The sequence below is a fragment of the Myotis nattereri genome (assembly GCF_964212035.1).
Source record: "Myotis nattereri genome assembly, chromosome: 8".
Taxonomy (NCBI): domain Eukaryota; kingdom Metazoa; phylum Chordata; class Mammalia; order Chiroptera; family Vespertilionidae; genus Myotis; species Myotis nattereri.
This window is the reverse complement of record NC_138083.1, coordinates 46,054,018-46,067,051: the sequence shown is the minus strand read 5'-3', so window position 1 is coordinate 46,067,051 and position 13,034 is coordinate 46,054,018. Positions and strand designations below refer to the sequence as shown.

The 13,034-nt window shown below is 40.1% G+C and overlaps 1 protein-coding gene across 1 annotated transcript; it reads right to left on the bottom strand.

Annotated features, from left to right (window-relative positions):
- Positions 1-220: 220 nt before the first annotated feature.
- SERPINB11 (serpin family B member 11) lies at positions 221-12,691 on the bottom strand (the record flags this gene model as incomplete). Its single annotated transcript, XM_081098050.1, has 8 exons — positions 221-1,111; positions 2,672-2,827; positions 3,484-3,626; positions 5,230-5,347; positions 7,089-7,217; positions 8,284-8,343; positions 10,141-10,325; positions 12,586-12,691. 8 exons carry the CDS (start codon positions 12,689-12,691, stop codon positions 707-709), a joined length of 1,302 nt encoding a protein of 433 aa, XP_080954176.1. The 3' UTR covers positions 221-706.
- Positions 12,692-13,034: the final 343 nt, after the last annotated feature.

Sequence of the window (13,034 nt, the reverse complement as noted above, 5' to 3'; positions counted from 1 at the left end):
AAAGTCACTAGTTTGGGGTAGTAAATCTGGTGTTTGGCTGGAGGTATATGTGTCTTTGGGGGTCTGGCCATGCTGAGCTGAATGCCTCACTGAGCTCTGCTTTCTCTATCGACACAAAGAGGAAACATGTGCCACCAGTGGAGAGAGATCAAAAGAGTCTATTACTCCATTTAGGGTCTGACAAAAATTTGGCCAAAAATTTCACTAAAATGGCTTCAAAGGCATTTCATGTATTTATTATAGTCAATACAGAAGTTTGAACTAAAATTCAGGATGTTACATTTACACATGCAAGGAAAATGTCAATATTTTAAAATCCAACCAAAGTGGGAACCCTTTGATTGGTTTTTCTAGAGGTGGAGTGGTCACTTATTCAAGAACTCACTGAACTCACTGATATACACAAGTCAAGAAAATGTAATTCTTTAAAATTTCCCTCAATGACTTGATTATGTCACCAGACAGTACTAAAATGAGGCCCCAAAGATAAGAGAACCAGAAAAGCGTTTTCTATAAATATACCTTCCTCCATGATTATCATAATCTTAGGGTTCAATAACTCATGGAATAAGTTGGGAGAGATCCTCGACCCATTTTCAGACAAGCAAACTGAGGCACAAAGGTGTGATAGGTGGGAACTGCTCAGAGTCATGGGTTTATCCCTGCACCTCCTCTGTGACTCTGAGCCTTGCTCAACCCCATTTGCTTAGGGAGAGGCAAGCTTGCCACAGAAGAGAATGGTGTTGGTGCCAGTGTGCCTTATGAAGAACAGGAAAGGGTGGTTCGCCATGAACTGAGCTCGGATGGGGAGTCTTTTCATGACGAAATTGTCCCCAGTGGCTGCTGCTGCCTCCGTGCCCTCTTCGTTGACATCCACATATGACTTGTGGATGACCTTTGATACATACAGGCCCTTGGCTGGTGACATTCCAGACAGATCAGCTTTACTCTGGTGGAAGACATCTGTCATCCCGAGGGATTTTAGCAAGGAATTCAGCTCATACTTGATCTCCAGTTTGAATCGGGGCAAATGGACTTCGACATTCCTTTCCATCATGTTGGAGGAGCTGGTCCACTTGTGAAACATCTTCGAGTTCAGCCGCTTCTCTATCTAAGAGACAAAACACAGATGGACCCACACGAGCCAAGCACACACCTCTGCATTAATTGCTGCTTGTTTTATAATTCTCAGAGTGAACTACTCAATTCCACTGACTTCTTTTCTACCTTTAAACTGTGCTCAAATTTTATCTGAAAGAGAAAATAATCCTGCATTCATCCACATCTTCTATTTTCTATTGTCTACTTCTCATTGATATTTTATAATTAAACTTATCCAATGTGTGTTAATTCATTCCCTCAGTGTGTCGGCTTTACCTAAACTCTCTCTAATGCCTCAGCAATTGTGTTCTCATTTCCTTGAAGAACTCAAGTACTTCTTGGTTCTCATATCTGAAACATTTAATAGCAATCTCCATTATGAACTTGTTTGTTATTTGGCTTCTGTGACATGGGGACTTCTTGTTCCACTCCACTTTAATCTCCTCCTGCCCCACTCTTGAAGCTGACCTCTGGGTGCCTACACTTAGCAAGTCAACTCCCACATCCCTGCTCAGATTTCCCAATGCAGCCTCACAACCCTGGCTTATTTTCCACCCAGTTCCAGATGTTTTTGTAAACTCTTCACACTTCTGTCCTTGGACATTTGAAACTCTCTACAGGCCTCCCCACAGCTCCAAACTAGCATGTCAAACCCCATCATTCTTTTCCTGCAAGAGTTGAAGACTTTTGGGTCACCTCACCATCCTGACAATATCAGGTCAGTGGTTTCTATCTTTTCCTTCTGTCTGTGCCCTCATCCAAGTTACCACAACTTCATGACACAAAATCATCTCGCTGCCTCATACTTCTAAGGCCTTTGCAGGTGCTCTTTGCTCTGGTTAGAACAGTCCCCATGTGTGTATGTGAGCTACTGCAAGGGCCCAGAAGCTAGACTGGTCTCCTAGGCAACAGTCATGCTGGCAGAGCACTGGACAGTCTCAGCAAGGCTGGGAGGAGCCATAGCAGTGCCTTGCCTGCTCTGTGCCAGGCAGCTCTGATGGCAGCCAGGGAGGGGGGGTCATATTCAAACTCAGACCACCTCCCTGAACTCTTCTCAGTGACTGTGGCTCTCATTTCCCCACAAAACCAAGACGCTAAACATGGTGGTTGGCCCACAAAAACATGCGACTTTTGGGTCAGCAGTACATCTTCCTGCTCCTGAGAGGAAGATGACTTCATTAGATGTCCACAGACTGGGAGCTCGACTTGCATTATAATTTCATTACGAAGGTGTTTCCCAAGTGTCAAATGATCAATATGTGTGTGTCTGTGTGTACAGCATGGCCCTTTTGCTACCAGATGCCTTTTTAAATATAACACAAGGTGTTTTCCCTAAATACATTATCCTGAAGGCCAGGGCCAGGAATCCTCCCTTTCCTCTCACAGTCCCTAGGGCAATGGGGCTAAACCAGCTTGTGATCGAATTAGTGCTGGCTGCACTGATATTGTGGAATACACACAGTGTGGGGAGCGCGCTCGTGTGTGTGTGTGTGTGTGTGTGTGTGTGTGTGTGTGTGTGTGGTGCACATGCACGTGTGCTTTTTCTGCTGTCGGCATTCCTGTAACATACCTGTTCTAGAGTCACTGTGCCCATGGGAAGCAGGATGATCATGCTTAGTTTGTCCTGCACGTAGGGCAGCTCAAGCACTTGCATCTGCGGCTCCTTTATGACGGCCAATTTAAACCTTCCCACTTGATACATCATTTCCACAATTACGCTCTTACCCTATGTTTTTGAAAGATTGTAATTAGACAATGGTGAAACATGTGTGTGCACATGCATGTGCACTGATTTTCTTGCACGACAAATATCTGCACTAACACTATAAATGCGTGGGTAAAATATCAACTACAAAACACACACTTATTACTTTCTTATGCAAAGGTTATGATTCTGTATTCCAAAATAAGTCCTAGTGAGAGCCAAATTGTTTGAATAATGAATATAGTAATAAAAACAATAATATAGATGTTCCCCCCCCCCAAAAAAAAAGCCAGGGTTTCCCAATAAAATGAGTTATATAGGAAAATGGTATCATAGGATCGTTTCCTTTTAAATTTAATTAGATATTTTTTAGGAGAAAAATAATAGTTGTGTTGTGCCACTAGAGCAAATAGCCACAGCATATATGGAGAATAGCCGGAAGAGAGCAGGCTTTCTCCTCTTCCAGGACACCCCAGTGTCTGAAGGCTCCATTCAGGTGCCTGTGAGAAAGGTTATGGTCACTTCATAGGGAAAAATGAAAATAAAATTCATAGACTACACAGTTAAAGGTACCTACAGAGATCTAGAAGAGTATTTCCACTAAAACTTCCTAACCTGTCTATAAAAATTATTGTAGTCTCCAAAATTTATCATCGGTCTGAAAATGAAACACATACCTCACTTAGCTGAAAAGGGGTTTTAATCGTCTCTCTTTCCGGAAATTTATTTTGCCATTGTCCTTTGAAATATATGGCATTCACCAGGACCATCACAGAAGAAGGGTCGATTGTGCCCTCTCCAAAGAGGTTTGTAATTTTTCCTTGTAATAAGAAAAAGAATAGATAATAGATTTGGATTTAAACTTATTGATAATAGTTAAATAGTCACAATAACTACCATTAAGTGATATGTGTAAAAATAAATACCCAGCATGTGGATCCCTAATGCACACCCATGGCAGATAACAATAATCAATCTATTCATTTATGCTAAAAAAATATTTTAAGAGACTTCTATGTGCCAGGCACTGTTCTAGGCACGAGAGCAATAAACTGAGGCTAGAACACTAAACTAAACAAACAAACATCCCTACCATGCTTAACATCCTAGTGACTCCATTGCGGGCTTTTTCAGGTAACCTTAGTTTAAGTCTCAGACTCTTTCTCACCACAGAGTTCCCAGGCAGCCACTAGCAGTAGATCAGAGTTGGCATGTGAGATAAAATATATTTTCCTCTACTGTTCTAAGTAAATTAACATGTCTAAAAAAATGTGTAGAATTTTCCATGCATTTTCTAATAGTACAAAGACCTGAATTGATACATATTTTAATCTGGTTACCTATTACTGAATTTGAATGACATCCATCAATTGACAAGATACTTTTGAGAGGTCACTGCTGTTAAATGATATAATAGATACAAATATGTTAGCATAAAAGTCAGAGAAATCTTAAGGTCTGGGAACGGGGTGGGTTAGTTTCTGGGAGAAGACACGAGGGTGACCCTGGAGTGCCCTTCCCAGTAACTAATATTTTGTTTTCCTGACCTGGGTGGTGGTACACCAGAGTAGTCATCATAGTGATAATTCACTGAGCAGCAAACACATCATGTATATACTTTTCTAAATATACGTAAATTTCAATCAAAAAGTTTATTTAAAAACTCAAGCTCTAAGGAACATATTAACCAATTGCAATGTGCAAACATTATTTGGGTTCTGATTCAAACAAAAAAAAGAGGCAACTGGGGGAATACAAAAGCTCACTAAATATTTGTTAATTTTAAATGATTTTTTAATTTTCTAGGTGTAATAATGGTATAGTGTTCATATTTTTTAAAAGCTTATATTTTTGACAGGCACAAACTGAAACATATAGAGAGAAAAAAAATATTGGGATTAGATCCCAAATAATCTGAAAGAGGTGGTGGGTAAAGGGCATGGCTATCTTAAATAATATTGACTTAAGTAATAAGTATTGCAGCTGAGTGATGGATGAATAAGGATTCCTTCTGGTTTCTCTTTTTTCTTTAAATTTTTCCTTAAATAGATTTTTTAAAAGAAATGAACACATCTCTGACATGAACATTTAATGTTCCATTTTTAAAAAAGAAATATTAACAATACATATAGGGTTTGTTTTAAAATTGGGAAATGTAGGTTTAAATTTAATTAAACTTACTGGCAGAATGTATGACAACGTCTCTCTAATGTAGAAACAGTGTTCTTTTCATTCTCAGAGTCACTTAGCTAGATCATTGAGGACAATGGCTAAAAGAGATTTTCCAAAATATTCCCCCACTTCCTCCACTGTTAATTCGTTGTGTCTGTTTCTGGACCTCACCCTGCTTCCTCGTTAACACTGCCTCAGGGAGTTTACCAGCACAAATTAAGTTTGTAGACATAAATGTGACTTATCCTTACCATTAGTTTTGCTTGCAACCCAAGCATTAATAGTTTTCCTGGTTTCTTCCGTAGACTTTTGAAAATCAACAGTTTGAAGCCTGGCTTGATACAGTTTCTCAGAACAACTTAAATATTGCTGTAAAAGAAAGGATAACTGCATAAGACCACAAAAAATAATGTAAGGAAAGCAAATACTTCCAGTTCGATGTATTGTAAAATTATAACAGACAAAAGCAGTTTGTGCATATATGTTGGAAAGGAAGCAGAATCCATACAAAGACATTTAGTCAAATCAAAGAACTTTCCCAAAGAAATGTTCAGGAAGTTTTGGTTGCTACTTCTGTCATCTCATGGGCATTCTTAGCTTCAAAATGTTCAAAGCAAAATGACAAATTGTGGTAGAGTGCCTACCTTTTCACTCTAGCCTTCCAATTTCCTCTTCAAAGGACACAAACAAATGGGAGTTACTGCTCTAATGTTCCACATAGGAAAACAGAACCGGAATGGTTAAATGGTTTCCTTGTTTGAGGTCCAACAAAAGGTTAGGTCTCTATATTGTATATTTCAACCTCCTCATGAGCCACCATAAGTAAAATTAATAATAATATTCTCTGATGTAGACATTGACATTTTTTTCAACTTTATATAAAATCACACTGGTCAAACAAAAGCTAAGACACTGAAGCCAGCAGATTAGCTCAATCACAGCAGGATGACGTAGCAATGAAAAACAGGAATATGGATTTGGACAGGGATCAAATTCCAGCTTTGCCATTTAATTATCTCTTTGACCTTTCTCAACTTGACTTTTTATTATTTGCTTCACAATTGTGGTATTAATGACAATTTTGTACCTGCATCTTAGGACTATGTAGAATTATATAAGACTAGTAGCCCTGCGCACAATTCCATGTGCCAGTAGCTCTCTGTGGGGCCTGGCTGCTCTGCGCCAGCTGCCCAGAGGCTCTCTGCTGCCCAGAGGCCCATCCACAGCCAGGCACGGAACACTTGCCTTGTCACTGGGGCGACAACGCAAGTGTTTCCCCCCACCCCCACACCGCTCCATGCCCACTGCCCAGAGGCCCTCCATGGCCAGGGTGACAAAGCAAGCATTCCGCCAGGCTGCTCACGCTGCCCACTCTTAGCAGCCACCCCCCTGGGACTGGCAGACTCGGGCGGAGCTGAGAGGACTGGGCACCACCATCTTGTGGCTATGGGCACTGCCATCTTTGTGACAGAGTGATAGTTAATTTGCATATTACCCTTTTATTAGATAGGATTATTAGATAGGATAATGTCTATAATGTATGTAGTAGAGTGATTGACACATAGTAAATACTCAATAAAACTCCATATTCCAATGCTACTGGGAAATGGCATAAATAGTGTTAGAATTTTGTAGCAAAAGAAAAAAAAACGCTTGATTTAATCCTCTCATTTTAAAGGTAGAAGTGACTTGCTCAAAGTCATATGTCTAAAGGAGAACAGAACTCAGATCTCTTGGCTCCCAGTCCAGTGTACTTTTGACTAATTCTTGATACTCTGCCTTTTAGGACCTTTGAAGAAGAGATGAGAAATGGATTTTTAGGGTTTTTTTCTGGTCCATAAGGGTTAATTCTTACCTGCTTTATTTTGTGTTTCATCCCTAACATTGGTTCTTGGACAACTTTGGTGATATTGCAAAAGTAATGTTTTTTATGTTATATTTCATAACCTTAAATGGGGGATTGGTGAAACCATTTCATTGAAACTCTAACAGGGTTCAAATTTAATCTCTTAAAGATAAATGTGACTCTTTTCATTTGTGATTTACTTTTTGGTGTGAAATTCAGAGGATGCCAAAGAAAGCTGTTGACCACCATTCCAAATGGACTTACCTGATAGAATGCCTTTGTCTGTGTCCCATAGAGTCTGTTAGCGATGCTGAGGGTATAGTTAGAGTCTGGCTGGTTGATTTGAGAGAATAGGGCTCCAAACTCTGAGTGAATCCTTCCAGTTTGGCTGCACTAAAGCACAGTAAACAAAGACTATAGTATTAAGTTGCTGGATTAAATTACTTGATTTATAGAAGAGTTATAAATAACATGAAAACAACAAAGAGACTTGAAAGCATTTTTCTTCTCTAATTTCCTCTGGCACAATAATCTCAGCTCTCTGTGACCCTGGTTACAGATTGTGTGCAGAACTGAAAGCTATTGCAAAAGCACATGTACTTCCAGCCCCAACATTTTAATTCAAAACTTGAAGTTATCATATATAAAAAGATCCTAATTGGATATTCAGGGCAATAATCCAAATTTTCTGTGCATTTTTTTCTGCCTTTGTACCTAGAGAATCATTTCTATTTTCTCTCACACTCCTTTCAATACCTCCGTTTCTGTGACCACTTAATAGGTCTCTTCAGCTCCTCCCTGAACTGACCTTCCACGCCCATCTGTCCCTCATAGGAGGAATCTGGTTAAGCATGCAGCTTTGATGCATTGGAATTCATGGACAGTAGAGGGGTTATGCCTATATTCCCTAAAGTAAAGATTGCCTAACAATAAATTAGGTCCTGTGAGACAAGTATTCTGTGAATCTATACCCATTTATATGCTTTCTGTTGGTCACAATCAACACACAACTATTGTCATATGGGAGTTTTGTATACATTTCATTTCTAAAGAAATGTTCTTACTGAAAGGAATTAAGAACAGCTGGGCTGGGCAGCATAGAGCCCTGTTTTCCTGGTGTATAATTATGTGACAAAGCCTCCATGTCTTTTCTCAGTCCCCTCACTAGTTTGAAAAATGTAACACTGCACATGGCAGGCTCAACATGCACACAGTTTGTAAAAGAACAGAAAAGCTTGATGACAGTAAGTCACCTGATAAAATCTGGGGATTTTATTATTGTCGTCATTATCATTATGTTAACTCTGTAGGCTAGCAGTTATAAGGAAGATTGAAGGAGGATACCAAGGAGGACATTGTAAGCCTCCTTAAGGAAGAAAAGGGGGCTCTGCTGCTCAACCCCTGCACCATTATCTCTTGGTGCTCTCACAAAGAGCGCTTGACAGCTCAGCAGTCATACCTTAGCTGAGTCCTTAAACTTTGGCTTTAATGATTCTGCAATATGATTAAAGTGAAGCACCTAGAAAATGAAAGAAGAATCAATTGGCATCAAAAGCAGCGTATAGTCTATAAAGATTAACAGTTACAAGTACCTGTTTTTCCATTTCAGATAAAGACCAATGCAATAGCTAACATTTAAAGATGTTATATTACAAGTCCAAAATATAACATTTAAAAATGTTATATTTATAAGCCTTTACATATCTTACTTAACTCTCCCAGCAACTTTATGAGTAGATACTATTATCCCCGTTTTTTGTGAGAGAAATTGAGCCAAAGAAAGATTAAGTGACATGCCTGGGACCATTGTCTGTGAGAGTCCAGGGATTGAGTTATCATTCACTAGACCCTTCTCCCCTCTCCTTCTTTTCTCACACTATTCACTGTGACAGAACCCATCCAAGGCCATGTAAAACATTACATGGTTTTCCAGCACAATACCTATTTTAAATGCAAAAATAAATCATGAAAGCGCATCAAAATATGGAATAAAGAAATAAAAGACAAATAATAATGGAATGTGCAAGTATCCTGGAAGTTGTTGAATGACATTCTTCTAGGATTTTCACATCAATAAACTACATACATAATGAAAAACCACTGTATATCAGCCTGTGTAACCTGAAAGTCACCCTCAGCCTAGGTAACCTGAAAAGTCACCCTTTCTCTCTTAGCCTCAGTTTCCCCAACTATGAAATAAGGATAACAATAGCTACTTGCCACACCGGTTATTATGACATTCAAATACATTAAAGAATTTTTTAAAAACTCAATAATTCTTAAAGTGACATTAAATTGTATTATAAATTAAACTTCTAGAGGGCAAGAATAGTATCGTATATTTGCTTTCTGTTATGTTTAAATCATTGAAAGGATGAACTCTAAAAGTAATTGTGGAAATGTATGTGTGAAACTACCGATGGTGAGGAAGAGACTGTATTACATGTATTGCATTATTATATTACTAAAGGCCCGGTGCATGAAATTTGTGCATGGGAAGGATGGTCTCCTCAGCCCAGCCTGTGCCCTCTCCAATCCAGGACCCCTTGGGGGATGTCCAACTGCCAGTTTAGGCCTGATCTTGGGGATCAGGCCTAAACCGACAGTCAGACATCCCTCTCACAGTCCTGGACTGCTGGCTCCTAATCGCTCACCTGACTGCCTGCCTGGTCGCCCCTAACTGCCCCCCCCACTGGTCTGATCACCCCAAACTGCCTCTGTGTGCTGGCCTGGTCACCCCTAACTGCCCCCCCTGCTGGCCTGGTGGTCCCTCATAGACCCCTGCTGGCCTGGTCACCCCACTCAGCCTGCTGTTCAGTCGTTTGGTCATCCCCGCTGCCAGCCTGGTCATAGGCAGCCATCTTGTGAGGGCATGAGGGTTAATTTGCATATTACCTCTTTATTATATAGGATAATGTATTACATTATTTAAGTCATTATCCACTTTTTTAAAAAATATATTTTATTGATTTTTTAAAGAGAGGAAGGGAGAGAGATAGTTAGAAACATCGATGAGAGAGAAACATCGATCAGCTGCCTCCTGCACGTCTCCTACTGGGGATATGCCTGCAACCAAGGTACATGCCCTTGACCAGAATCAAACCTGGGACCTTTCAGTCTGCAGGCCGATGCTCTATCCACTGAGCCAAACCAGTTTCGGCTCATTATCCACTTTTAAGAAATACGATTTGCCCAAGTGTGTTCTTTCACAAGATGGCAGTTTTCTTGGTGTAAAGATACAAGTAATTTGGCTGACCCATAGCGGGGCACAGGTAAAACTTCCAGACTCTGGGGACATCTTTGGTGCATTCCTTACCTTTTCCATTTGTTCTGCACTGTTTCCTCTGGCACCAAGGAGGATCATACTCAGAGCATAAAGCAAACTCAGTGGGGAAAAGAAGATATTATCTTCCACATGGTTATTGTTCAGCTCTTTGAACACATCAAGGCAAAATTCAATGTTTGCTGTGCTGAGGGAATCCATTTTATGACCAGCACTACCTGAGAACAGAAAAGAAAACAGCTCAGAACATTACTTGCAGATATAGATAATACGTGGAGTTTAGTTATTAATTTCAGGAATTAAAGAGCCTCAGCACACTGCTTCAGAAATTAGAAAATGCTAGAGAGGGGAATTCACGGTAGTTTTAGATTCTAATGAATAGAAGGTTTACTATTCATTTCAACCAATACTTCAAAGCTATCATTTGTGCACATCTAAAAGTGATCTGATTGTTCTGGAGCAAAAGAGCAGAAGGAATTAGATCTTTGTGCTCTGAATTTTCATGTTTAACAACACTCCCCACCCTGGAATTTGTACAGAAAAATTCTTGAGCTACATAGACTCAGCTAAATGAGGTACTTTCCCACTAGACTGTCCACTGTCACAAGGAGAGAACACTTGCATCCTGGTCATTCATGAACAAACAAGGTGAGAATCAGTAAGACAAACTCAGGCAAACTTCTCTGCTCATTTCCTCCATGAAAGTAATGCAATACTAGCAAACAGGTCATGCCATGAGAAGGTGCCCAAAGTCCTCAGCCCTGGGCCGCAGCCATGATGTCAATGAAAATGGAGGACTGGGAGAAGAAAATCTGAGAGAAAAATATAATTCTGGAATATGTGTTATCTAAAGACAATGTTTTGTCAGGAAGGAAGAGTTTATTTTATTCGGTCCCATAAATACTTATTGAGCAATCCTAACTAAAAGGGGTTGTAGATACAAAACTTATTGAGCACAGTTCTTGCCCTTGGGGAGGTGTCATTCTCCAAAAACCTCCATTGGCATCAAACACTTTCTTCCTTTAACCTCTAGGTCATTGTTTTTTCTTGGTTCACCACCTGCCTCACTGGGCCAGTCCTTCTTGGTCTCATTTGCAGAATCTCAAATCTTAGTCCTCTCCTCTGTTTACACTCAGACAGGTGATCTCACCCAATTTCTAGCTTTAATTGTCACTGATATGCTTTTAGCTACCAAACTTATATTGCCCTTGAATTCCAGATTCATATATCTAACTACCTACTCAACATCTCTACTTGAGTGTCTAATATGAATCTCAAATTTAACATGTCCAACAGCAAACTCGTGACTGCCTGAACCTCTCTCCAGCATACACCCCTAGCAGCTATCTTGATCTTTGTAAATGACAGTTCAATTTCTTCATTTGCTCAGACTAAAAACTGTGGGATCATCCTTAAACACTTTCTCATTCACATAACATTCCATCTATCAAAAAATCCCTTTTTCCCCGTCTTCAGAAATACTCACCATCTACCCATTTTTCACACTCTCCAGCTACCACCCTGGTCAAAACTATCATCATCCCCCTCATGGATGATGTCATCTCCCAATTCATTTTCCTACTTTAGTCCTGACCCACCTCCATTATATTTTCTAGAGAAGATAGAGTGATGTTTTTAAATACCAGTTGGTTATGTACTAACAGCAGAACTGCTTATGGCCTTTGCTCAAAAACCCTAGTGGCTTCCCTTTCTTTCAGAGCAGAGGCCAGACTCTTTCATGATCTGGCCCCGACAACTCTCAGTCTCATCTGCTACCAGCCCCCGCACCAGCTCCCTCTGTTCTAGTCATATCAATGCCCTGCATTCCTTTAACATGCCAAGCAGATTCCACCTCAAGGCTGTTGCATATTCTATTCCTCTGCTGGGATGCTCTTCCCAAAATTATCCAAATGGCTCACTCCAGCAGTTCATTTCTCTCTCTGCTCAGATAACACCATCAATAAGGCTTTCACTGGCCACATTTCTCCAGTTATCTTTCAGTCCATTGCAATAGTATATACATATATATGCACAGTTTTACTTATTTGCCCTATGTATTATATATGCACAGTGTACTTATTTATTTGCCTTATATATTATCTATTTATATAAACATAAATAAACTATATATACATGAATATATTATAGTGTATGTTATATATTATACATGTATTTATTGTCCTGAAACCCCCTTCCTTTAGAGTACAGCCTCCATTAAAACAAAGACTTTGTTTTTTATGCTTTATTTCACTATCTAGACCAGTCCTGGCTAGCCACTCACTAAACATCTATGGAAGGAAGAAATTTCAATCAAATTAACACTAGGATATACAGGTATGATAAGGTGTCAGCAAAAGCCACACTTGATTAAAGAATAAGCTTGCCCCTCATTTGGTTCACTACAACCCTGTCCAAATGCCATATTTTGCTACTCTGATCTGTTCCCCTTTGACAACAAGCACAGCTGGAGCTCTTTACCTTTGTTGCTTTCTGGTGGTGAAGTGGACAGTTTGGTAGGTGAGATTGGAGCTGCGTCCCTGAAGAGGAAATATAAAGCCTTCACTTTTTGCCCCTCCCTTTCCATTTGTGTCCTTAGTGATTCAGCTCCACACTTGCTGGGAGGTAAGTTCAGCCCTCAGAGGAAGGCTCCTTAAATGTCATCAGAGCGGCTTTGAGTCCCTGAGATTCTCAGGATGGCCAGTGTTTTCTGGAGAAGCACCCAGTTCTTGAACATTCTCTGCTCTGCTAAAGGGGAAACATTGGCAAGCTAACCTCTATTCAAGAAAGTAAGCCAGCTGTCTAAAAAGAATAATGTGTACACATTCCAGTTGGCAGTGCCATATTCCACATCCCAGGGATTGCCCATGTCCACTTGCAGGCACAGAGCTACTCAATGGGAAAGATTCTGGCCGTGATGGACGCTTCCT